The 27,570-nt window shown below is 43.7% G+C and overlaps 1 protein-coding gene across 1 annotated transcript in view; it reads left to right on the top strand.

Moving 5' to 3' along the window:
• The window catches only part of TG (thyroglobulin), an 825,201-nt gene that overhangs the window by 227,032 nt on the left and 570,599 nt on the right, over window positions 1-27,570 (top strand). The window contains exons 13-19 of the mRNA XM_078686739.1: window positions 1,627-1,704; window positions 2,277-2,389; window positions 5,487-5,598; window positions 7,377-7,583; window positions 21,297-21,506; window positions 24,547-24,701; window positions 25,673-25,829. Of these exons, the coding sequence (XP_078542865.1) occupies window positions 1,627-1,704; window positions 2,277-2,389; window positions 5,487-5,598; window positions 7,377-7,583; window positions 21,297-21,506; window positions 24,547-24,701; window positions 25,673-25,829 (1,032 nt within the window). The remainder of the gene's footprint in view (window positions 1-1,626; window positions 1,705-2,276; window positions 2,390-5,486; window positions 5,599-7,376; window positions 7,584-21,296; window positions 21,507-24,546; window positions 24,702-25,672; window positions 25,830-27,570) is intronic.

The following is a 27,570-nucleotide window of genomic DNA, read 5'->3' as shown; positions in this document are numbered from 1 at the left end:
CAATGAAAACAGGTCTTTGGCTAAGGATGCATGATGTTCCTATCACCTACCCACCCCTCTTACTTAACTATGTGGCTGTGGGTGAGGTGGCCAGAAGCTTGAGTGTATATTTATTTATTCATGTAAGTTAACCCCTTCCACACTCATGACGAGCTGGGCTCGTCATGAGGTAGCCTCCTGCTACGCTGATGACGAGCCCAGCTCGTCATGTAACATGTGTTTTTGTTGTTTCCAGCACACAGCGGGAAAATGCATAGCATCGATGTGGTTAAGCAAATGCACAGGGGCTCTCAGAGCATACACATTAACCTTCCTGCATTACATCACTACCAAGGAAGCTTGTTGAGTCCATTCCATAGTCATGAAATTGCCATCAAGGCATGTCATTTCGTATGGCTGTCCAATTTAATTTAAATTTAATTTGTTGGATTTATAAGGCGCTCAGCTACCCAACAAGGGTTTCCCGGCACCCGGGAAACCGAGAAGTAATATATCACTTATCTTACACATGATGATTGGATTGTGACTGTTTCAACTCTCTCTGAAATACACTTTTCAATCTATTTCGTTCCTTTCTATTCTAAAGGCCTCTTTTAGAAAAAGTTTGTAAAACCTCACATATTGTCCTGCTGCACCTCCATCAATATAGGTCTAATAATTAGTGTAATGCAGGTGGGGGGTGGACCACAAGCAGAGGCTCCTCCGACTTCGCCATTGGCTGCACATAAGCATGGAGTCAATTCCACCAGACATGGCGGTGGGTCAGTTGGCCTGGTTAGGGGTCCTATGTTTATTTTGGTCAGAGTTAACTCCATGAGAGACCATCATGGAGACAGCGATGGACCTTCATGGAGAGATATGTAGAGGGTCCTGGCAATGTTATGAGCGTCTTTGGGAGCATGTATATGAACACAAGCAATGTCTCTCCTTCCTTTGAGGGTGCCTTTTTAATGCCCACATTTGGTGGCAGACATCCTGCTGGCAGTGATATCCATTGCAGTTCTAAGATTGTTAAAAATTAAATGTCAGGGCCCAAGGTCACATGGGTCCACTGCAACTGGCTCTACCCCATGTCACTTTATTTTAAACTCTAGGATTGATTCCTAGTTTTGTCATGTTTTTAAGTTATGTTAAGTAATTCTTCACTAATTAACTCTGCTAAATAATACACACATGGTGCCACCAAGTGGTGGATTCTCATAAATGCACGCTGGTGTTTACAAATAAGTGCCGGTGCTCAGCTCAGGCAAACACCAGCACACATTAAGCACTGGCAGTGGTGGCTTTTCTGCCTGAGTCTTTCTCCCTGAAGTGCCTCCACTCCAAGGTGGATAGAGAAGCCTCCACCTCCCTTGCGGATCACGCAGAAGTGCACACACCAGCCATTTTAACAACTGTACCTATAACTATCTTGATGGAAGTTATGGTAGATGAAGCCTCAGTAGTCAAAAACAGTATTTACATCTTAAGGTCTTTGCAGATAAGGCACTGAGACTTCCCTTATCCTGGGAGGCTGCAGTAACTATCCAGTCACCCCTCTGGCAGAATATTTGGGGGCTAGCATCTCTTGTTTCCTGGTAGATAACTGAGGCTAAAGGTTTAACTTGCTTTCTTGTTCTTGTCAAGGTCACTGCTGGTGTGTTGACGAAAAGGGACAGTACATCACCGGCTCCCTGCAGGCACGTGCATCACGTCTCCCTCAGTGTAAGTTTACTTTTCTTCTTCGTCTATATCATACGTGGCCTTTTCAGTCAGCCATCTATGTTGTACAATTGATGAGTAGTATCCAGTGAGCAAGGTGATGGGTAAATGCAGTGCGTGGTAAAATGTCACTAATTTGAGATGAGAATTGGAGCAACCAGCTGGTGAGATACACTTTTTAGATAATTGCAGAACTTGGAAGTTGACGTTATAACCAATTGCAAGTTTGTTCTCAAACATTTTTTAATCTGTAAATGTTTTAAATAATCTGCAGGATGCCTACAATCCCAGCAAATGCAATGATCAATGACTCTACACAAAATATATTTCAAGCAATTGGCAAGCTAAGAAAGCAGTTTAAATGTAACAACATTTGCAGAGGAAAACACCGCCTTTCAGCAGCCAATTCTACAATACCAACATTTTCTGCTTATGCCTTCACTTATAACAAAGTTTTGCATAGTGTGCTAGAAGGGTCGCTGAAAATATTTCTTTCCTACTGCAAACAGCAGTGGAAATTGTTTAATCCATACTTTTATTCCCATAACATATACATTGCTATTTATTTTTTTAAGGTAAAACTCCATGCCAGCAGTCTCGTGCCAACGCCTTAATCTCCAGCTGGAAACAAAGTGAATCCAAACTCTCGGACACACCGGTGGCCCCTTTCATCCCAACCTGCCTCGAGGTGAATCATATTTACTATCTCTTTTCATTTTCTTTTTACCATCAGAATTACGAGATTGCTGCCTTTTTTTAATTTTCTATATTAATTTTTCAAACCAACAAGAAAAAGTTTCATGATCATTGAAATCCTTCATTAATTTTGATTCTTGATTATGAGAAGGTACTGTAATCGGTTGGAGGACAAGAATTCCTACGATTTCCCCTAAATAACCCAATTTTATTGCTATTGTAACTGTGGTAAAGCAAGTAGGATGAAACCTGTTGGAGAACCTTGAAAAAATTACTTTTAGTTGTATTAGTTTTTATCTTCAGGGTTTAAACCCTTACATTGGTCTCAGAGGTATGAGTATCATATTCGCTGGTTCACTTAGAAGTAAAGACCTTTCATCTCCTTCCCAAGGACATTTTATGACTCCTAACCAGTCGGTCACTTGAGGACAAGCTAGATTTACTTTTGCAGGATATCTTATAAGCAAACATTTAGATTGTCTATACAAGAATGACTCCTCAACCACGCGAGTGACCCAAAGTTTGTGTCCCTAGATCAATCTGGGCCGAATGCATATCTTATAGGATAATAAAAGGTTGAGCTTGTCCCGGCATCCAGGACTGGACTTAAGAGACCCTTGTCCTGGATAAAAAAGATTCAGGACAATTCAGACGATACCCAGACGATACCCACTGTATACTGAGCAAATCAGCAAATGATATCCAATGCTATTGATTCTTCATAATTTCTTTTTTTTTAGATAGTGCATCAAGACTCTGGGCACAGGTATACAGAAAACTTTACAAAAATAAGACAGTGATACAAAGTACTCGTGGAGATAAAGCAATTTACATTATCAATAGGATGTGAAGTATAAGATAGCCAAGCAGTATGTAGTTTTGGATAATGAAATCTAGGTAACACGTGTAGCTCATGTAATGTTTTCGGGAAAGTGTTGTTTGAGGTCCCTTTTAAAGCCGGAGATTGACGGGGCCTGTCTAATGCGTACTATGAGAGCTTTCCATGTCTTTGATGAATGTCCTGAAGAATGTTGCTTTAGTGGGGATATTTTCTAAATTTGGGGGTGTCTAGTTGAGCAGGTCTTCTGTCTAAGGTCTGGAGTTATTGAGGCAGGTATTCAAGTTTGTTCAGGTGAATTGCCTCATAGGTAAAGCATCAAGGGCCACATGCATCAAACTTTGTAATTGTGATTCCTAAATTGCGATTTTTTAAGAAATCGCAATTTAGGAATCACAATTGCTTATGCATGTAGGAATCGCAAACAAAAATTGCGATTCCTACACATTCCTGAATTGTGACTGGCAATTAAGGAATTGCTTCCCATTCATCCCATAGGAATGAGTGGGATTTGCATGTGCAATTTGTGAGTGCAAATAGGTAGTCACAAATTACGCATGCAATTTCAAGGGGTGCCAAAAGGACACCCTGATGCACCCCTGAAATTGCCATGTTACCACAGTGGCAAGTTTCATTCCTCTGCCTCACCCTGTTCAACATCTGCATGACGCTGCTAGCTGACATCCTCAGAACCCATGGCATCAACATAATTTCCTACAATGATGACACCCAGCTCGTCCTCTCACTCTCAGCAGACACCATCACAATGAAAATCAACTTCCACAACTGCATGAAAAACGTCACCACCTGGTTGAAGGACAACTGCCTGAAGCTCAGCACAGACAAGACCGAAGGCTGATTTTCGGCAACCATACCTCCCTCTGGAATGACACCTCAGGGTGTGGAACTCAGACCCGCCCCAACGCTCAAAACCTGCAAACTTGGAATCATCTTGGAAGCAAACTCACCATGAAACGAAAGATCAACACGGTCTCCATGGACTGATTCCATACTCTCTGCATGCTCTGAAGAATCTTCAAATGGCTCCCCACAAGCACCAGGAAAAAAGTCACGCAAGCCCTTATCACCAGCCGTCTGGAATATGGAAATGCATTGTACACAGTAACCTCCAGCGAACTCATGACACAGCTCCAGAAGGATTCAGAACTCTGTGGCCTGAACCTGCCCAAAAGGACCCACATCACCTCCACTGGCTCTCCATCCAGAAAAGATGCCACATGCCTATAAAGCCCTCCACGACCAAGGATCAGCATAACTGAACCACCGCCTGAAGTTTTACCAACCGTCCAGATACCTTCACTCCGCCTCCCTCGACCTGGCACAGACTCCGTGCATCTGCCATGGCCACAGTGGGGGTCGCATTTTCTCCCAACTCACCGCCAAGTCCATGAATGCCCTCCCCCTCTGAACATCTCCTTCCCTGGCGGACTTCAGGAAGAATCTCAAGACCTGGGTCGTGGACCAGGCCAGCAGCACAGTGCCTGGATACCCTCATGAGTGATGAGACTTGCTCTACAAGTGGCGATTGACTGATTCTTAGATCTGGCTTTACAGAGCAACTGTCTGGAAAACATATTGTTACTAATTGTTTAAAATATGCATGTGTTCCCCCCACCCAGAAGATTAAGATTCTCTCACCCCATGCTATTTGAAGTTTGAGGTATAATTCCTCTGGAATACTTGCATTTCAATGCATAAGGGACTATTTTACAGGAAAAATCAATCATCACACATTTCATTCTTAATCTTCAGGCCATGTTCCTGTATATGTAAAGGTTTAAGTGTGACTTTGATTTAACTAATACAGAATAGAAACATAATACTTTCCCTCCTTCAACCTAACAAAAAAGGGGGATAGAAAGGGGACCGAAATTCTGACACTACTAACTAATGACTACTTTAGGAATGTTTATTGAACACAACTAAGTTGATGATGATTTTTTAACAAAAGTAATACACAACAGTCCTATGTAAAATATGCAACATGTTGCAAAAGGTTCGAATTGTATAGCGATTTAAGATGCCAATATATTAAAAGAAATTATTCTAAAAAAGTAATTTGCTGTAACAAAATTCGTTTTTTAAAATTTGATCTCTGCCTACTATAAATCTTAAGTTTTGATGATCTCTTTTGCTATACCCACCACAAGTCCTTTTTTATTACTACTGGTCTTTACTATTTAGATATCAACGACATATCTTCAGCTGGTTCTGTTTTGTCTTATTTCAGACTGGCGAGTATGCTGTGCAGCAACTCTCTGGTGCAGGCACCTGGTGTGTAAATCCTATCACAGGGAAAATAATCCAGCAGCTGGACAGCCAATCAAACAGCAGTGCTGCATGTAAGTTGTGCTCAGTATATTGAAATGCAACAGAGCCCAGAGTGAATGTTTATTAGTTCTTGCATAGCGCTGTGTACCATATGCGCAGTGGTGTAACAATAGCCCCTTCTGGTGCCCCTGCCAGCATTGTGCTTCTGACTAGGTATGTATGTATTTTGCAAGGGGTGGCCCTAAAGTTTTGTTGCGACCCCGCATGTGCGCGTAGTCATTGCACTTCACAATGTGCGGGATGTGAGTCACATGAGTATAACAAACTACTCTAGATACACTTAATTGAGTGTTGCGTTGTAGTTTACAACGCGAGGATTACATCGCGATGTCATTACATTGCGGTTTTTACAACGCAAGTCGTTACAACGACTTGCGGTGGATGGCGCTCTAGGACAAGGAATAGTATAATTTACCATCCAACACCTTCCCTACTGTACATAGGTTCCTGCTTTCTCACTGTGTGATGTTTTTTCCGTCATTCTCTTCCTCCTTCTTTCCCCTTTGTGTTTTTTTCATCCTCTTGCTCTAATTCAATGTTTGACGAGGAAAAATATGTGCTGGTCCCCAAACATGAGTGGCGGTGATTTCCACCGGCTCAAATGAACCCTTACATGGAGTGTCTTTCTGCATCTGTGGCATGACTCTTGCATGGTTCTTCTATCTGGCTGATCGCACATACTCTGCATCTAAGGCCACTTCCTCTTCTCCCTCTCTTTCCCTTCTTTATGAGTACCTAAAGAGTTGATCGTGGACCCAGTTCTCTTTTCCATCTATGCTACTGCACTCGGAGGGATCATCTGGTCTTTCAACCTTCCATACCAACTTTACTCTGCAGCACTTGACTTTATCTCTTCATCTCACTTTTCTTTCACCTCCTTTCTTCATGATACCATTTTCTTTGGTCTTTCAGCAATAAACTCTTGGGTGTCCTCCCAAACATGTCCTTTCTCACAGTGCCCCACAACTCCTCAAAAACAGTTGCTTCATTCTTTCCCTCATCACTCCTCTATCTTCCCCACTTGCATCTTTCTCTTTATTCCTCTACCTACAATTTATCCTCTCATCTTCTCACTCTTTCTCACTCCCGTTGTTGTCATATGTGTCATCTTTACAACAACTGATCACTTCTGACATTCCCAGTTCCAGAATTCTTATTCTCAATCTTATTCTATCCCAGGTTTACTAAGGTTCCTTCCGGCTTATTGCCCTTCCAGCTTATTTGCTTGCCTTTTTATTCTGCTATCCATCTTACCTTTAAACTTTACTACACTGCTTGACTATCTCCCGACCTTATATCTTTTCTCTGCCTATTTTTCTCTTTCCATCCACAATTCTACTTGTAATGCGTTGTCTTCAAATGCTTTTTTTCCATCTGTAGGTCCCCATTTCATCCATTGTCTTCAAATGTGTCCCTGGTCAGGCCCTTCCGTAACTTACTTCTCTTGTTCACCTCTTTGCACCTTCTCTCTCCCTTCGTTCTGCCACTCAGTCCAGCTTGATTTTCCCCTTCTTCCTTGTGTCCCTCCTGATTTATATATTTTTTGTCTTCTTGCCCCTACACTGGGGAATGCTTTATTTGATGTACGGTTCTTGCTATCTGTTATGCATCGAACACATTTTATGTGTAAGCATTCTTCAGCCTTCTAGATGACATTTTGACAGTGTTTGAAGCATCATAAATTAATTTAGAGTGTCAGATGATTTATAGCGCACACCAGGGAGTTACAGCCGATTAATAATATATTGAAATCTTTCTTGCTGCTGTGTGCAATCTTTTGCCCTTTTAGGCCCCGGTTTGTGCGCCGCATCTCAGGCTGAAGCACGGGCACAGGAGGTGGGTCTCGGATACATACCTGCCTGCAGCGAGGACGGCCGCTTCACCCCCGTGCAATGCGAGCAGGGGCAGGAGAGCTGCTTCTGTGTCTTTAAGAATGGAGAGGAGGCCCCTGGGACACGAGTCAATGCCACTGGAGGGAGGAAACCTGCCTGCGAGCGTGAGTAATGGCGACGAAAACATGAGTTCTAAGAGTGGAACAACTCCAGGGTCGATGCTGCTCTCATTTTTGGATGTACAGATTCATATTCGAGTCTACTACATTTGTATTGCAGCCTGAAATAAAATCATTAAGCATAAAAAAACACAATGATGGTTAGAAGAAGCAAAACGCGGGCCTGAGAAAATACAGAATGTATAAACTACTCTAATCATCGCACTAGATGATTCTATAGCAATTCATAATACACAATTTTGCGAGTGCTATAAACATATGGATTTACTTTTAATTCAGTAAAACAATAATGATAAAATACGAAACTAAGATTCATCTGCAGTACAGTCATCGCATTTGGATAAAATGTTATACAATTTGTCCAGGAATTTCATGACTGATGCCCAGATTAGGCATGCTGCATCTTACCCTCTAATGTTGTTACTACAATCACGAATATTACTGATAATGATGTTAATTCTGTTATTGCTACAATGCCATTTTCCATTGATATTACTTTTACAACTACAAGTATAAACACTACTAGAACTATTGCTACTATTTCTGCGGTAAGCACTACTACTTCTATATACTACTATTATTGCAACTGATACTGATAGTATTTTTGGCTATTGTTACTATGATTACTTCTACTGGCATTCCTTTTACTACTATTACTATATTCACTACTAGAACTATCACAACTATCACTACTGCATTATTCTATTAGCACTGCCATTGCTACAGATACTACTGCTATTGATACTATGAATACTTACGCATGTAGTCTTGTTAGTACTACTACAACTAGTAGGACCAGTACAACTATAAGGAGTGTTGTCACTACTATTGCTGCAATGACTACTTCTACATCAAAATATTGCTGCTTTCATTACTATGACTACATCACCTTTCTCCAAACCCATACATACATTTTGAATCTGTCCCATTCTCAGCCACACCTCAACTAACATGACAGTCCTACCAATGCGGTCCGTTACACAATAATTCTGATATTCTCTGCGGCCCTCTCACTTTTGACAAACCCACAAACGAAGAAGGATTGACTTCTTTCACTTGAAGTGTCATGATTGAGCCATTCTGTGATATTGTCAAATTCATGCCAATTTTTGTACTAGGGCGGTGAACCTCAAATCTGGGGAACCGAGTTTGAGTCTCGGCAACGACGCTCAACATCCTGTGATTCTGGACAAATCACTTAGGGCCAGATGTAGTTAATTCATATTTACCGACTCTTAAATACCGAATTTTACCGATTCGGTATTTAAGAGTCGGTAAATATGAAGGGGGGAGATGTAGGTATTTCCAGATGTTGAAATACCGAATCGTTAGAATTCGGTATTTACCGATTCGGTAAATACCGAATCGGTATTCCCTATTGATTCCTATGGGCTGTGAAGCCCATAGGAATCAATGGGAAATACCGATTCTGTAATTACAGAATCGGTAAATACCGAATTTTGCAAAGGTGCAGGGGGTGTCACTTTGACACCCTCTGGCACCCCAAAAATAGGCATGTGCGCCATGTGGCACACAGACATGCCCTAAGGGCATGTCTGTCTGTCACATGGCTAGGTGTGCATGCACACATGTGCATGCACACCTGAATTCGGTATTTTAACACCCAATTGGATTGTGTGGTAAAATACCGAATTTGTAGGGCCTTTGGGACTCGGAAGAGTCCCACCTACATCTGGGATTTACCGAATCGGTAAAAATACCGATTCGGTATTATACAGAATCGGTAAATTTACCGAATCGGTAAATTTACCGATTCTGTAAAATAATGCCCCTACATACCAATTCTTACATACCGGTCGGTAACGGCCGAAAATACCGATTTTCGGCCGTTACCGACCGACCTACATCTGGCCCTTAGTCTCCCCGTGCCTAACAAAAATAAATGTGTACTTATGTAATGCAACCAGTGTGCATGTAAAGTGATCGGATACCTGATACCTTTGGGTCAAGTTCACGCTAAATAAAACTCAGGCGAATATATACCCTTGGGCATTTATAATGTTCAATGTGCTCGAAAGTTTGCATTTCATTATGCAACTGCTGATGGTTTCTGTAACTACAAACCTCTAGTCCTAAAGTGTATTGTCTGCTCTTTACGCCAATGAACAGTGCACTGACAACTTTTAAGTCCTTGTTAGCAGTTTTAGAAAACGACAAAATAATAAAAATATCTTCCGGGTCCAAGGGTATTTCCAAGAATAAGGAGAGCAAGTTTCATGGCAGTGGTACCTCACTATCTCACTAGATTAATCTAATTTCGAAAACATGGCATTGTTTGATTTTCTTCAGATGTAGGATACCCCGAGTCAGAAAGTGAAACCTATCAATGACCAATGTGAACTCCCAGATCAGGAGGAGTCTTTCTATCTAGTGTAATGGCGAAATTCGGGATAACATGACAATTGCTTTTTGCACATCAGGTGTACTTCTAGTGGAATGTTTTGATTTCTCTTGACATATTTTGGCCAAGCACAACCTAAAACATCACATTATGTTATGTTATGAGGATTTGTAGATGGCCCTTATCACCCATGGGGTATCCAGGTGTTGGAGTAGGTGGGTAGGCGGATCATGCTTCTTGTCGAATAGCCAGGTCTTCAGTTTCTTGTGGAATTCGAGAAGGGAGGAGGAAATCCTGTTGTAGTATGGAAGGTCATTCCAGGATGCGGCTGCAATGTAGGAAAAGGAGCGTCCTCCTGCACATGTGGGGTATGAATATGAGGAGACCAGAGACTGAGTCCAGTTGCCTGGTGGGTTGGTGGAGGATGAGATGGTGGTTGAGGTAGGCAGGTCCAACTTTGTGGAGACCTTTGTATGCATGGGTGAGCACTTTGAATTAGTATTGTTTCTGGATTGGTGGCAAGTGTAGCTCTCTGAGGTGTGCGTTGCAGGGATGTTGTTTATGAGTGTGGCAGCAGTGTTCTGGGTGGTCTGGAGTCTTTGTAGGAGTTGATTTGTGATGCCAGTGTAGAGTGCTTTGCCATAGTCCAGTCTGCTGGTGATGAGGACCTGAGTGAACATGCATCTGATGTTGGGGGGAGCCAGTGTAATATTTTGTCGAGCATCCGTAGGGTGAAGAAGCATATGGAGGTGACTGCCTTCACTTGTTTGGTCATTGTGCGTTTTTCATCCACAATGACACTGAGGTTTTTGGTGTGGTCGTTTGGGGTGGGCATGGGTCCAAGGTTTGTTGGCACCAGGACGAGTCCCATGGAGACCTCTTGTTGCCGAAGATCAGGACGTCAGTTTTATATGTGTTGAGCTTTAGGCAGTTCTGTTTCATCCAGTTAGCTATGTGAGACATGCAGGTGTTGTAGTTCGTCCCAGTGGTGTAGTTGTTGTCTGTGAAGACGGAGATGGGCTGCTTGTCATCTGTGTAGGATGCAATGTTGATTCTGTGGGATAATATGACGTGGGTGAATGGTGCCATGTAGATGTTGAAGAGGGTAGGGCTCAGTGGTGAACCTTGAGGGACTCCACAGATGAGGCTGTTGGGTTTGGAGGAGTGGGGCGATAGCCTGATTCTTTGGGTCCAATTGGAGAGGAAGGAGGCTAGCTGGTTTAGAGTGGTACCATGTGTTCCGGAGTTGTGGAGTCTAGTGATAAGGGTACTGTCGGTAACAGTGTCGGAGGCTTCGTAGAGGCAGAGTAGTTTGAATGTGGCGGTTTCTTCTTTATCCATGATGGTTTGGAAGTCATCCGCTGCTGCAATGAGACCGGTTCCCATGCTATCTTTGTTGCGTAATTCATACTGTAATATGTCCTTAGGTGGTGGTGTTCAATGTGGTTGAAATGTTGTTGATAGCATTCTCCACGACTTTGGATGGGAAGGCCAATAGTGAAATGGGTCGGTAGTTGCTGAGCTCTTTTGGGTCTGCAGAGGGGATTTCAGGAGAAGTATGATTTCTGCCTATTTCCAGTTGTCCAGGAAGGTTCCACTTTGAATGGAGGTGTTAATGATGATAGTTAGGTGGGAGCTGATCAGAGTTCCTCCAAGGTTGAAGATATGTTGGCGGCAGGGATTGGTGGGGCCCCCAGAGTGCGTTGTTTAAGCAGTTCCCTTGGGGTGAGGGGTTTCCAGTTTGTGATCTGGTGGTCCGACATGGTGGAGGTGGGTACCGACAAGTTCTTGTGTCTTGTTTTGGGGGTCAAAATTGCTTTAGATGTTGAGGATTTTGGTGTCAAAGAAACTGGAGAGGGTGTCGCAGAGGTCTTCCAAAGGGGTGAGGGGAGTTGGTGGCGGCTGAGGGGGTTGGAATTTTTTTTTGACAATGTTGAAGAGTTCTTTGCAGTTGTTGGAGCTGTATTCCAGTCTGACAGCTAGGACTATTTTTCTTTCCTCATTTTCTTGGGTGTGGTATTACCTGAGACCGAATTTGTAAGAGTTTCTTGCGATGGTGTTACAACTGGTTCTCCATTTTCTTTCCATCTGTTTGCGGAGTCGTTTGGAGTTTCTAAGGTCTTCAGTGTACCAGCTGGCACATGTGTTTGTTATTGAGTGTCTGACGTTCTTTGGAGGGAGGGAAGCAGGGTGTCTGCACTGGTAGAGATGCAGTTGTTGAAAGCTTTGATGTCGGCATGCAGGTCACCAGTGAGGTTTGGTTGGTAGGCAGTGAGGGTGTTCATCTTGTCTCTGTCATGTATCTTGTTCCAGCCACATCTGAGATTGTAGGTAGTCTTAGTGGAGGGGATTTGGAATGGAGTGGCCAGACCAGGTGAGCGGAGTGAGGTGGCTGAACTTGATCCTGTTGCTGGCTGTAAATATAGGGTCAAGGGGGTATACCGCATTGTGGTGAGGCCCTGGACAATCTGGGTGAGTCCTAGGATCCTGAGGCTCTCAAGTAGGTCTGTGGGGTGGGGATCTTTTCAGTTGTCAAGATGGAAGTTGAGGTCACTAAGTAAGATTAAATCATTCAAGCTGATTGTGACAGGGGGATAAAGTCTGTGAGGAGATTGCTGTAGGTGACACGTGGTCTGGGTGGTCGGTAGGCTATGGTGCCTTTGATGGAGGTGTGGTTGCTGGTCTGAAGTCAAAAGTGCATGTATTCCAGTGGAGGTGGTGCAGGTGATGGAGTCCTTATGGATAACGGCGAGACCTCTTCTTGGTCTGCACGGTCTGTCCTGGTGGTAGATCTTGTAACCCGGTGGGATGACTGTGGCGATGTTGGGTGTCGATGTGGGTTTTAGATAGGTCTCTGCCAGGACATCTCGATGGTGTCCCAGACTCGGTAGCGTGTTTGTTGAGAGATCTGGTGTTGAGCAGCATGCATGCCAGGCGGGGTGAGGCGTGTGTTGAATGGGGGGAGTGTGTGTTGGTACAGATGAAATGGCAGTAAATGCATGAGAAAGGTCCTACTGTGGAGCGAGGTGAGGCGTGGAAGCAGCTGACGTGGCGACTTCTGGTGTTAAGAGCATGCAAGCTGGAGGCTGTGCAGTGGCAGCATTCAGTCGGACCAGGGTTCGTGGTGATAAATGCGGTCCTGGTGCGGCAGGGCGCAGGTGGGCTTGCCCTTGGCAAGCCAGCAGTGCTGCAGCTATGTATTCGCCTTGTGGTTGCCATTAAGTAGGTCGTGCAAGGGTGGAGCCCAGGGGGCGGAGGGTGGGGATAGGAAAGGCAGGGGCGCAGGAGGCAGAAGAAGGCATGCAATGGAGATGCAGGTAAGGAACGGGGAGGAAAAAAGTTACAGGAGGCAGGGTGCAGGACGTGGGACAATGTCTCTGATGGAGATACAGGTAAGGTGTGGGGGGATGCGGGAAAGTTTGAGAAAGCTCGAGTCACAAAGAAGGAAAACGGCACAAAGAAGAAAAACAAGCATTTACAATGCAATGGTTTCGCCTTTGGAAAAGTTAGAGCTATTGGCATTGTAAATGACAACATTTTTATTTATGTGTTGGTTTTGAAAACAGATAAATAAATGGCATTGTCATTTACATTGCCATTAGCTTAATCTCTCGCTATTGTACCCTACGGACGAGCTCAGCAGACAGCAATTACTACCACACACACACCCAGAGCCACACACACACACACCCAGAGCCACACACACCCACCCAGAGCCACACACACCCACCCAGAGCCACACACACCCATCCAGAGCAAAAGCTAACTGCGATAAATGTTGACATAAATCATGCAAACAGTCTATTCAAAAGAGGCAGCAGCTGAAGTGTGACACCCGGTTATTTTGTTTCCCGGCGCACCGTGCTAATTAACGCAACACAGTAGTGTGGTTTCTAAGCAGGCACACACGGATGTGGGCCCAGGTATACAGAGAAGGTTTCCAGTATGCTATTTTCACATTTAAAACATTTGCTACAAAATGTAAATAGATGCATGTTAATCAATATGGATATTTTATTTTTGGTCTGTGATGAGGAGCAGTATGAGTCACCTGCTGTGGATTTTGTATGCACAATTTAGCTGCTTTGCCACCAGTCACACGTAAAACGATCAGAGCTAGAAAGTAGCCAGCCCAGACATGCAGAATCTTTAACAGCATGAGTGGTAGCACTGCCTTGGGTTTACGACAAAGAGGCACTGCAATTTGTGTTGGCATCTCTAATGTTAAAATATGAAGAGTTGGTGCTCACAGATAAACAAGCCTCTCCGTTAGCAGCTTCTAGTTCTGAAAGTAGGCTCAAAACATCGAATATAGAATACATTAAAACTAAATAATGAAAGAAATCACAGTTACCTTTTGAAGCTCCTTGGCATATAGCGCTTAGAGACCCCTGGGTGATAAGGCGCTATAGAAATCTAACATACAATACAATACAATACAATACAATATAGGGAATCCTTCACTTGAACTCCCACTACTGGAGCGGAATCATTCTCCCAAGGCAGTTTGTTTTTCCCTTTACCTGCGCTTAAAACCCTCCTGGCACCAACGGTGGGATCAGCCAGGAGCAGTAGGTCATTGTAGGATCCATGACGCCTGAGGGCACTGTCACCGCTGGGAGTGTGCGCACTCTGAGTCCTACATCCTGACAGAAGCCAGTCTGAGTCCGCTCCTTGAAGAATGTGAGCACCTCTTCCATGAGCAGAGGTTGGTAGAGGGGTGGCATAGTCTACTAGACCTTGTGCATCAAGTTTGGGAAGGGTTTTTCTGGCTAGCCTTGCCTGGACTGCATGCATCACTCCATCCCCCTCCTCATTAAGTTCCACAATATCCACGGCCTTGAAGAGGCTGGCTTTATCTGAACCCATGGACGAGGCCAGCACAGCAAATGCCTCCAGCGCTGCATGGTGTACCTTTCGTTTAATATCCACAAGACAGGGGGCTATGTCCCGGGAGAGTTGAGGCAGGTTGAAATCTTCACTTGGGTAGGTGAGCAGAGCTGCAATTGTGATGTTCACAACCTCCTCCCTGACTCGGGATTGCTTGTGCTTCACATGCTCCAGCAATAGGCAGAGCACCTCCTGTGGTCCTACGACTTTCATTAGCTTCATGTAGGTCTTCATGTACTCCTGCCTGATGACTGCCTTGTTGTCCCCCAAGACTTTGACCGTGGCGGAGATGACGGGACGCACGTACTGTCCAGTGCTTTGCCCAAGGTTCAGCACCAACAGGTTGAGCACTTCCAGTGCACAGTGCAGGATTGTGAAGTTAGAGTCACCCATCAGGTTACCCAAGAAGCTGAGGAGACCGAGGACACTGGAAGAAGGAGCCAGGGCGGGCGAGAAGTCCTGCGCCTTGGCTTTCAGCTCCTCCATTGCACGGGCATGCACTCACACTCAGATGCGTACACATATATAGGCACACACACACATAGGGACGCACACATCCCCAGACTCAGATGCTTTCACATACACAGGCAAACACACACACACATACACACACACAAAGATGCTTTCAAATACACAGGCAAACACACACAGATGCGCACACACGCCCAGGCACGCACAAAACCCCTTAGTACACAATTTGCACCACAGCTGGGATTCAAACTTATTTTGCAGCACATCGGGATGTACACGGCCCTTGGGATACAGAAACAGTGTCCATCAGGAAACAAGACAGACTAGCCTCCCATGCTATTAGTTCACAGAGATAGAGCAGGCAGGCACATATCTGAGCAGTTAGGCATGTCTCCTAGGAGTCCCGATATAGAACAGGCAAACACACCTCCCAGCCGGTCGCATAGGTAGAACAGAGAGGCACTCGTTTCAACAAATCACGGAGATACAGCAGGCAGGTAATCCTCACAGCAGTACATGTAAGTAGAGCAAGCAGCTTCGCGCCCATCATTTTACAGTATAGAACAGACAGGCACGCTCCTAGAAGGTTGCAGAAACAGGGGGGATATGCGCACACTCCCAGAAGTTCACAATGGCAGAGCAGGCAGAGACACACCCCAGCATTTCACAGCGGCAGAACAGACAGGCCAGTAACCGTGACAGGCTCAGAAAGAGTGTAGTCATAGAACTGTTGCAACCACCACAAACCATGTGCCGCCCTGCAGGAGGGCCGTGGGCACGTCTTACACCCTTAGCTAGACCAGCCTATGTAGGCAAAGTAGTTTGCATTGCAGATCCTGTAGTTTTGCTTTCCTACATGTCCCAGCATGCAGTGTGTTGACTTGAAAGGCAGGAAGGAATGTGACCACATCACGTTATTTCACCTTTAAATTGCCGACAATCCCATATGTATCGTGGTTCATTTCAAAACACACTCATCCCCGTCCGCAGGTTTACCAGGGCCAGACAATTCCCACAGCCGCTTGTTCATGGAAGGAGCAGATGAAATGAGGGGGGAGGATCAAGGGAAAATAGGTCACGCTTTTCAAACGTGTGTCCACCCTGCCCTTAATTACTGTCCCTTTAAACAAAGGCAACATCTGCTCAACCTCAGACCGCTTTGCGCCCCCGCTTAAGAAACGGCACAGCAACCTGCTAAGGGGGTGTGCTGCGCTAGCCTCAATGAGTGGAAGGTGCCCCCTTTGTCCTCCCTGCCCCCCACCATTTCCTTCCCAACTTTAAGGCTTTGCCCTAAACCGAAGCAGCGCGTGCTAATGAGCTGGAAGGGCTCAGTTTTGTGCCTCCTTGGAAAAGGCACCACTTGCCTTTCACAATACCGCAAAGGGAACAATGTGCATTTCTCGAGTTTGCAAGAGCGTATTGTATTTTCATCTACAATGTGAGCTCTTTGTGGATGTTTTTATGACACGAGTCTTAAAACTCTAAAACCGCCGCTCTTTGGTGCCAAAAAGAATACAGGTCGGGGAAGGCGGCAACGTCGCAAGGGGCATATATGACATTTTACACGTGCATTTAAAAAACAGCAGCCGTGTTACTTGGAGCACCACACAACTTGTTTTGTGTACTTGGCGGGACTCATAGCTTTGTGTTGGAAAGTTCTTCTCTATACCGCGAGGAACACGCATACCCACACTTTAAAGGACAGCTTCGTGTTTCTGTTTGCACCCCCTGCTTGGAAGGAACAGCGCAAAGCCAGGATTGATATGGAAAGGACCGTGAAAATATGAATGGGTACAATTGTGAATAATATTGTGTAGGTTGTGTTGATTGTGGGAGGGCAGGGGAGGGGGGCTGCATTAGCGTTGTGTGCACTAACAGTAAATGTGACCACTCTCTCTTGTTCCATCTGCAAATATAAACAAGGAAAGGCACCGACAGCGGGAGGGAGGGCAGGAAAGGCACGAACAGCGGGAGGGGGGCGGGAAAGGCACGGACAGCGGGAGGGGGCGGGAAAGGCACGGACAGCGGGAGGGGGGCGGGAAAGGCACGGACAGCGGGAGGGGGGCGGGAAAGGCACGGACAGCGGGAGGGGGGTGCTCACCTGGACCTGGACTTCCTCCGGCAGCGGTCGGCTGCGGAATGACCAAAAGAAACATGGACGAGCAAAAAAATCTCAGGAACGCCCACGAGTCGCCTCGCAGAATGACGGACGCCTCTCTCTTCCAATGGCTAGCCTCCATTTATGGAGCTAGCCAATGGAACAGAGAGGCGGGACCTTTGTCCATACTGGTAAACAAAAGTTTTCGCCTTGCACGAAAGTCTGCTTGCGCAGCTTTCGGCGAGGCGAAACCTAAAAATGGGGCACAGATAGGCACAAAGCAAAAGACTGGAAAATGGAAAAACGGGCTCAAGGGAGGTCCAAGAGAGAGAGAGGAAAGTGGGAGAACATGCAGAAAGAGGCCAGAAAGAGAAAGTGAAAAACGGACACAAAGAGGCCCAAGAGAGAGAGAGAGAGAGAGAGAGTGAATAGTGTTAAATAGACACAAATAGAGAAAAGGACAATGAGAAGGGTTAGAGGAGGGGGCAGAGGGAGAGCGAAGAGGGAGTACAAGAACGAGATGTCGCATCGAGGCTGGGCTCGAAAGGGCTCTGGTAAGCAGGAGCTGGGGCCTAGACACCTCCTCAAATAGTCAAAGACAGACCCCCTTCAAAGTACTCTGCCTTATCAACATAGGCTGAAAAGTTGTGCTCCCACATACCTACAAACCAGCATAAAGAGATAAACCACTCCATACATAAATACTCCTCACGACCTCCTAAGACTAACTGCAAGACCCGAAGAGACAGGCGTCTCCCTGTGACCCTCGTATTTTTAACAAATCAAACAACACCTACTCAACTCTCGCATTCAGGAGAAAGCTGACACCTACCTTTTCTAATTCTTATTGACATCCGCTCCATGACATCTGTCTCCTTCTCTCACAAGCACCTAAGAGCATGGAGCATATATGGAACAAATGTAGAATTAAATATATATTGTGGAAACAAACAGAAGAAGCATGCCTCTGACGGTTTTCAACTCTACTTTCCACTAACATTTTGGAGACTGCAAAGGTCTATGAACTGTAATTATGAATAAAAACAAAATACGAGTATATGTATATTTGCTGGATTTATCAGTAAGTGGCTCTAAAATTAAGGCATGACAGTGAAGCGGGGTGAGGAAAATCTGGGTCTGGAGGTCCCAGGGCAATCAGAAGTTACTGAGCCCCAATTGTTGCAATAGGGGCCCTTCACCTCTACTGTTTTGAGGTCTCTGTACAGCAGACCCTCAAATCTGACTTCTGAACTAATGGCTGAGCAGTGCAAGTCTGAGAATTCAGCCATGCACACATAGAATGACAGTAAATAAAACATTGTATAGTCCGTCCTTTATCTTTAAAAAGTAAAAATGCCTTAATGCACTCACAACTAAATATTATTCACAAAATTAAAACTTTTTACAGATTCTTAGTTGCAATTGTAAATTGAATTGTCTTAAAAATTAGCATTGCAGAATCACAAGGGTGGGAATTACCTATACTAAAGAAATATTGCAGGTGGCCACTAACCCGATTAACTGCCAGATTCATGAAAGGGCCGTTTTGCAAGTCTTTAATAGCGCTTCATAAGGAATCGCTATTAAGGACTTGCAAAACGGGATTCATATTAGTAATTGCTAAATAAATTGCGATTCCTACACATTCCTTATTTGCGATTAGCAATTAGGCCCATAGGAATGAATGGGGAATTATTCCTTATTTGCGATTAGCAATTTGCTAATCGCAAATAAGGATGCGATTTCAAGGGTGCAGGGGTGTCCAAAGGACACCCTGTAGCACCCCTGAAATGTGAATTTACACTGATTTTGACTTCGTGGTAAATAGCGGTCCTAAATTGCGATTTCGCAATTTCAAAATGGTTCATGAATTGCATTTAAGGAATCTCAAATAGAGATTCCTTAAATGCAATTCCTCGCAAATGTGCGAATTCTTTAATAGCGAATTTTGCATTTGGGATGATGAATCCCAAATGCAAAAATTGCACTCGCAAAGGGCCAGATTCTCAGAATCTGGCCCTTTGCGAGCGCAATTAAGCTTGATGAATCTAGCTAATAGTGTGTTCCTGGTGCCTCTGAAGTGTTGTGCATAGATATAAGTTTTTCAAAAGTCTAAAGCAAGACCTACAGCCTTAAGTATTCATATTTTACTTATGTTGATACTGACGGCCTAGCGATCATTCCTGAGCCCACAACACATGGGCTTAGTTTAACGCCATACACCTTATTAACTTGTTTGCTGTGGGTGTCCTGCCACTCCAGGGCACCCTCTTTCTCCTTCATGGAAAACTCAGGTGGAAATCTTCTCCTTGCCTTGGATGACATGTGGTGGGCTGGCTGGCTGGGTGGGTGCGGTGGGCAGGGGTTTAAGGAGGGATAATCCATGCTAACATAACATAACATAACATAACATAACATAACATACACATGACATAACATGCCCAATTGCCTTTGGGCGGGTTCCCATCCTAACTCTGGTTTTTGTTCTGGTACCCCAGATCATTGAGTATCAGTTTCTAATGTATTTTCTTTTTGTTGTGTTTGTTTATATTTAAGCCTATGTTTTTTATTTTCTATTGAATTGGGTGCTCCAGTCCTACTGGAGGTCACCTGCACACATGCCATCTCTTACCTGGCTGGCTGAAGAGGCATTGTCAAATAATTTCCTTGGAGTTGCGTCATGGAACGCCACTGGCACTCTTGTCCAGCGTTGGGCAGCAGAGCCTCTCCTACCTGGCTTCATACTCCTAGGCGCAAGGTGTGGGCAAAGCTCACACAGAGCCACTGAGAGGGATCTTGCTACATGGCTGCATTGCAGGGATGAAGTCGTTTTTTTTTTCTGGTCATGCTTGATTGCGGGGGCCTTTGACTTAGCTTCTGCACCTCTAATGTTGAAAAATTTAAATCAGAGGGTGTGAAGACATACATTAGCCTCCTGATGAGTCTTGAATGTGTCGTGGAGCTTATGATTTGGGTTTTGAGGATCTCCTTTTCACATGTTCACATGGTTTGTCAGGGTAGGTCTGTTTACGTCAAACAGTATATAGACATCTGATGTGTGCTGGAGGGAGTTCGAAAACGTTTATGAGTTCATCTTGGAGGACATCTGTGCGGGAGCCCTTGAAGGAGCAGTACTTCTCTCTTTTTGATTGACCTTGATGCATTGGTGTGGTTGAGGTTGAGGTTGATCATGTTCCTTTTGCAGTGAGTAGGTTTGGTGATGTAGTGCTTGATGTTCTGAAGTTGAGGAGTTCATAGAGACACTTTTTTTGTTTTAGTGATTTAGTCACTTGTGTTAAAATCTCTGAGGATTGTTGATTGGGCGTAGAGAAGGGAGGAGCATGTAATGAGGTGTACGATTTGAGATATGAGAATGTGTATGTTGTTTATGGAAGTTGGTGTGTGTCATGTCTCTGTTGCTAAGAGTGTGTCTAGGCTGTGCTGTGAGAAGATGTCAGTTATGGTAAGTGTGTGTTGAAGATCATGAGTTGAACGTTTTACACTGTTGGTATGGATGTTTGTATGAGGGCTGGTGTGTGGTTACAGAAACCTGGTTGCCTTGCTGATTCGTTGTTATATATGTAGAATGGGTGTATCATTGACTGTATATGGTTTTTATAAGGCGCCTGCCTTTGTGTTCATTTTATATGTTCTCAGTTGATATGCGTTGTGCTTGTTTCAGAAATTTTCTTTGTTTCCCACCCAACTGCACCATATCTCACTTTGTGAAATGGTGAGAACTTTAATATACAAACTGATTTTCTTTATTCCCGCCTGAAATGCTTTATGCCAGTGTGTTTAGTGTTTCAGTCGTTTGCCAAGGTTATCTTGTATAATGCGACATAGTATAATAACCCTGTGATGCTATTTCTTGCAGGTCCGCAATGTGCGACCTCCTTCGGTCCCTTGGATCAGGATAACGGTGCTCTTTTCTGTGAGGTGTTATCAGTCGGTGGGAAGCAAGTACACCAGTGCCAACTACTGTGTCACGAAGGATATGAGAATGCGTTGGCTGACATATCATACCAGTGTGACTTGGAGACACGTCAGTGGGTTTCACAACCCCCACACCCAAAGGCATGCCAGAGTAAGTACTGAAAGAAGGCTAGAAACAATGCTGCCCAATAGTCTTTCAAGAGATTTATGTATAATTGTTACACAGCTCTGTAGGGTTGAGAGTTACCAGGTAAAACCTCTAACTATAGCTCGCGTTTCAGGCACCCTTTAGGAGTGGCCCAGGATATGCACATTATGGAATTACCAATACTAGTAGTCCTGGTAAATGTGGGCCAGGATTTTAGAATATCCACATACAAGTTACATATTCAGTGGTTATTTGGCCCATGGCAGTCTGTGAACCAAACTTTTCTAAACCCTTCCTGTCTGAACAATTGTTCTAATGGATCATAATTGATTCTTGTCAATGTGTCTAAAAAATGCTGAAGGGTTGATGAGAATTCCAACATATAACTTCTATCAACTAACATGTTCCTCATTATCGCACAAAATGCATTTGAAATTAAAATCTCTCAGCTTGAAGTCTTGGGCTAACACCTCTTTATGACGTTAAATTGATTGGAAGCAGCTGAACTGTACCATTGATGCACGTTTTCTTAGTCTGAGATAATTATAACCACACACCGGGCCAACATTTGTATAACATATTGAATATGACACCCCCTGATGTCCTCGCATGGCCAGACTGGGCGATGGTCTCCAGATGTTTGTATGTTATCAATGGGAGGATCAGAGGGCTGTGTGTCATCAACAGAACCCATAGATCCTGGTATACGTAGCTAGCCCCTGTAAACTGTTTGTAACACTTGTAATTTAATTCAAACAATCAGTAGTAGCTGAAATTGATTTTCACAGCCTTATCCCTTAAAGCGAGCACTGGAAATACTAATTTAAAACCGCTCTCTGCCATAGATTTGGGCTGACTGGTGTCTTAAATAGTGGGTGAGCTGGCTAACAGGGCATAACACAACAAAACTGTCAAAGCATAATGGTACACAACAACCACAGTACAACAACACAGTGCAGTAATACAGGACAAAAACACAACAACCCAAAAACCATGCAGCACTTCATCGCCACAACTAACTGCGGCACAACAAATATGCACATTCATCATTGTGACATGTAACCACCTGCAGAAATCTGCTTTCATAATACTGTTGTCAATGGTGGTTGCACCAGAGCTGCCTTACTTTGCACCAAGGACATGTAAAGGCACCAGTCCAAAATGCATTATGATTCCTTCCTCAGTGTATCTGCTGAAATTGATTGCATTGTGCCTGGTGTATATGTTGATATGTTGCTGGAGATTTCATTTTAAAATTTGAGTCTGATAAATAACACCTTGGCACCGGATAGGAAGGTATGCATAAAACAATAAAGCTTTTAAATATACTCTCTATATTTGAAAGAACAGCACATTTAATGTAGGAAGAAAGGATACAGGTGCATGATATGGGCGTTTATTGAATGCCCTAGTGGGCATGCTGAAGCCAAGATGTTCTTGAAATTATTTCAGATAAGGCAGCATTTACCAGTTGTTTTAATTACTTGACAAACACACCGTTCAATTATACCGTTACTGCATTTCAGAGCTTCCTTTATAACCCTGCTTTTGATGAATATGCCAAGCACAATGCTAAAAGGTGCATTGAAATGTGCAGTAAAACACGTCATGTAGTAAAACTGCAACAGCATTATGCCTCAGAGATCAACAGCTCTGACATCCAATAGCATGCAGGGTCAGTGACCATGCACCTCCCAGCATTGTTAATCTAATCTTTTTTAACTTGTAGTTAGTAGCCTATAATACTGACTAAAACAGTCTTGTGCTCAATTTCCTGCAGAAAGATAAAATGCCACCCTTTTAACCAGTAGAAAGGTATAAGGTCAATTGAAGTGGTGTTAGCTATAAGCAATATTTCAATGAAAGAGATTGGGGCCTTTCCTGTTGGTGTTCTTGAGAATGGAATGTGTTAATCACCTGAAATTGGGCTTGTTGTTTCCTTATAGGCTTTGTACCGCTCTACATCTGGAGGAATAGATGCATGGTGTTGTTTCCAATTTTGCTGCATATAGTGTAATACAGTTAAACAGTCAATACACAGTGGCAAGTCAAGTTCTTCCGAATTTTCAATCCTTGATCCCAAGGCACTGATTTAGAGTTTGGTAGACAGGGTACTCCATCAAAAGCGATATTTCATTTTATTGAGAGTCAGCGGAACTACTGTGTTTCTGAGTAAAGAACTTTATGCTGTCTCTGTCGGCAGAAACCTCTGACTGACTGCCCATCGGAGATTGGACTATTGGTCTAAGTACCTCTGACCAGCTGCCTATTTAGGGCAGAAGTTCCAACATACTTTTTCCTGCTCCACTGAAGATTGCCTGGTGGTCATGAAGAGGAAACCAAAGACAGAACCTCCAGACACTAGGGGGAAGCTCCCAGTATGTTAGGGCCATTTGTTTTCTTGTCAGTGACTAACTTCCACTTTTGGAGTTTATTTTTGAAAACCTAAAAGCTTTACTGAGTTGCAAGATTAAACATGGCACCCGCTCGGCAAAGTTTCAGTGCCTTCAGCAGAGGTGCCTCATTGGTGGCTTCCTGAAGGCACAAAGAACTCCACCTGCCGGGCAGAGATCTCTAAGTAAGGTGGTTGGTCTTCCGCCAGCTCGGCGAAGTACATCCTTTCAGAGCCCTGGTAGACCCGTGGGCTCTCCGTCATACTGTAAATAAGGATATACGCAAGGAGCTCCGACAGCTCCAGAGTGATCATACGGGGTTCTGCAAGACTTTCCCCTTCTTCAGATCCACCAACAATTTGCTTCCAAAGCTCTTAATCCTAAGTGGTGCTGCTGTTATCAACTACATAATGCCTGTTTTAGTTCTGAAATGCCTATTAAATCAATACATATTAACTATTGTTAGTCAAATTATCACTTCTCACTGGTAAAACCATCACTTGATGTGTCGGTGAGTGAGCGTGTGAGTGATCCACTGAGGTTACTAATACATTTTAAAAATACAGAGCGGACTTTTGTTATGAGGGGACAGAGTGTTTATTATTTGATTACAATTCTTGTTGATTTGAAGAAGATTTTTCTTTCACCAGAACTCCAGTTGCATCAAACAGTCAAAGTTCAAACAAACTTTCAGCTCCTGCTACCTGCTACCAAGGCCTGCAACTCTGGATACTCAGGACTACTGCAGGCGTTCCAGACCTTTGTGCTCGATGACCTGAAAGCCCGCGGACTTTGCCATATCAAGGTATTTCACATGTGTGAGAAGATGGGAAAAAAATTGCAAAACTCCACCTGCTGTACTTTTTTTCCATGGAAGTTACTGATTTTAAATGGAGAAAGATGCATGGCCTGGATACCAATGACTTAGATAAAACAGACTACATTATGGGTTGCCGTAGTGCTGCCTTCTCTCCCATAGGAGGACTGGTGCTAGCAGGTGGTGTGCACCCGCACCCATTTTTGTGGTCTGAAGCTTATTTTTCATGATCAGCTTTTGAGCAAGAGAGAAAGGGAGAAAAGGGCAATAGAAGGAGAAAGGGAAAATAAGGAAAATAGTGACCCAGGGATGGAAAATAACCTGTCAAAGTGAGATAAAGAAACAGGAAGTGCAGGGTAGTGGAAGAAAGAGGGTGGTATAATCAGTTCCAGCCTTGATGTTCTTCAGCCACAGCATTTGGCGAGACTGACGGGGCCCCTGAGAAAAACGTTGGCCCTTACATTTTTGTTTACATATTAAGCATTCAGACAGCAATCATGTCATTGGAGCCCAGCATCCATATCCTTCATCAGATCAACAGCAGCCTCTTCAAGGACCACTTCTCTGACCAACAGTCTACCCTTGACTTCCCCCAGTAATTGTATATTTTGAGTGGTCATGACCCCATGCAGAACCCTACTGCTCTTGAACTTAGATCATGCACTACAAATACCAACACATACACGCATACATGCATATAACCCCATTTCCACTTCTGATATCCTGAGAACAGTTTTACATGCAGTAAGTTGTGCATAAAGTGTTACATGCCAAAGCAGTGGTACATCAGTTTTAAGGCTTATTGAATAACAGGTCCAGTGTGGCACATCGGTCAGTGAAATGCTTTCATATTGGCTTCCTATAGCACTGTAAACGCAGTAGTAAAAATGTTTCAATGTAATATGCGTGAACTCATTTATTTGACTTTAATGATGTGACGAGTGGTCTTCTGGTTCCAGGTCACTTCTTTGGGAAGCACCAAAGTCATTCCAGTTTGTGATGAGTCTTCAATATCTGTCGAGTGTCTTGGATCTGAAAGACTGATCGTGAATGTTACATGGCGAGCTCAGCTTGAAGATATTCCGACGGCAGCCCTACCAGATCTACATGATATTGGTGAGAAAGTATTATTTTCTTCTCCTGCCATTTTCCTTCCCAATGCACTTAATATTGCTATCAGAAGTCAGGCATTACTATTAATGGGAACTAACCAAAACTTTCTAGGCAGATAGCTAATGCAAAAAACTCTAGTTGTAGAGATAAATGGATCTCAGATAAATGCTCAGTAGCTTAAATGTGGAGCTTAGAACCTAAACAGCAACTACCTATGCTCTGTGTTGGCTGTCTATAGCAGTTCTTACCAAACGTTTCAGAACCACTATCCACTTTTTACAAAAACAAACATTTACGACCTAACTAGCTTTAATGTCACACTGTCATTTACCGACAGCGGTAAACAGCGTTTACAACGCAACTTTTACCACGCACTACCTTTACCACGCAACTTTTACAACGCATGTTGTTACAACCACTTGCGCTGGGGGGCGCTGTAGGATAGGGAATAGTTTAATTTACTATCCAAAACCTTCCCTACTATCCACGGGGACTGGAGTTGGAATAGTAAATTAAACTATTCACTATCCAGCGCCCCCCAACGCAAGTCGTTGTAACGGCTTGCGTTGTAAAAGTTGCGTGGTAAAGGCATGCGTTGTAAAAGCATGCGTAGTAACGACATACATCCCAGACAGCGCATTTTCCATTGAAATGGGCACTTAATTTGCACAGACATAGTTTTACTCGAAAAAACCTATATTGCATACAAATGATAGTGTGTGGAAATCGGATTTCAGTGACTAGTTATCATTTGATCATCTCCAAGTAAAATGTCTTGGTTTGTTTTGATCCTATTAACTTCTTTGTTTTCATCAGACTGCAGAATTACAAAACAATGTGCTTCATTTTTGTTTTCCTAACTGATACATGTGTACAGTTCATGCACAGGTATTTACATGTTGTGTGTTACAAAACCAATGACATCCTACAGCCGTTCCTTTCATTCTCCTGTATTCCAGCAAAAATGTCACATAATCTACTTTACTTTCCCTTTTTCTGACCTTAAAGTGAGAACAGTTTGTAAACACCAATCCCCATGTTAAAAAAATAAGTAGCAATTGACCTCTGTCTTTGAAGTGCAGCAAATGTGGGAAGATAAAGACAGAATTAAATGGCATCTTTATTTATTGCTGGACTTTCGCGACCCATCAAGCTCAGTTCCCGACCTGGGAAACACTGATCTATAGTAAAGTTAACCTGCTGCTGACTTCCATTTTAATTTAGATTTATATTGATTTTTAAAAGCCAAATTGAGGGTTAGCAGAACAATATATCTGTCGCCCATTTTTAGGTCGTGCATTAGCCAAGGTCTTTTGATTGTACTAAAATTATATACATGTATATATGTAAATGTACAGGTTTTCATCCAGCCCTCTTCATCCATTGGTCTATTGCTGTGCCATTCACATTTTTCTTCCGCCCACTGCAACATACAGCATGGGACAAATAGGTCAGGCCACTTGAACCGCTGGCTAACTTCACTGTGACTGATGGCATTCTGCCCTTTCAAAAGGAGCGCATCTGTGCACAAAGTAGTTACTTTCGTTGCTAGGTATTACAATGGCAATGTGTGCCTTTTGAAAAAAAATAATGTTTAGTTTTTATGTAATTTTTCTTTTTATATTGGTGAGGGCCTGGCAGCTCCTCTAGCAATAAGGTTTTACAAAACCCATGAGAAAACAAAGCAATCATTTAAAGCTTAAAGGCTGGCAGCCAACACCAGACCTTTTGGCTTGTCAGTGCT

This window comes from Lissotriton helveticus, chromosome 4_1 (genome assembly GCF_964261635.1).
Source record: "Lissotriton helveticus chromosome 4_1, aLisHel1.1, whole genome shotgun sequence".
NCBI classification, from domain to species: Eukaryota; Metazoa; Chordata; class Amphibia; order Caudata; family Salamandridae; genus Lissotriton; species Lissotriton helveticus.
The sequence above is the reverse complement of the archived record's forward strand: the minus strand, read 5'-3'. Positions and strand labels throughout refer to the sequence as shown.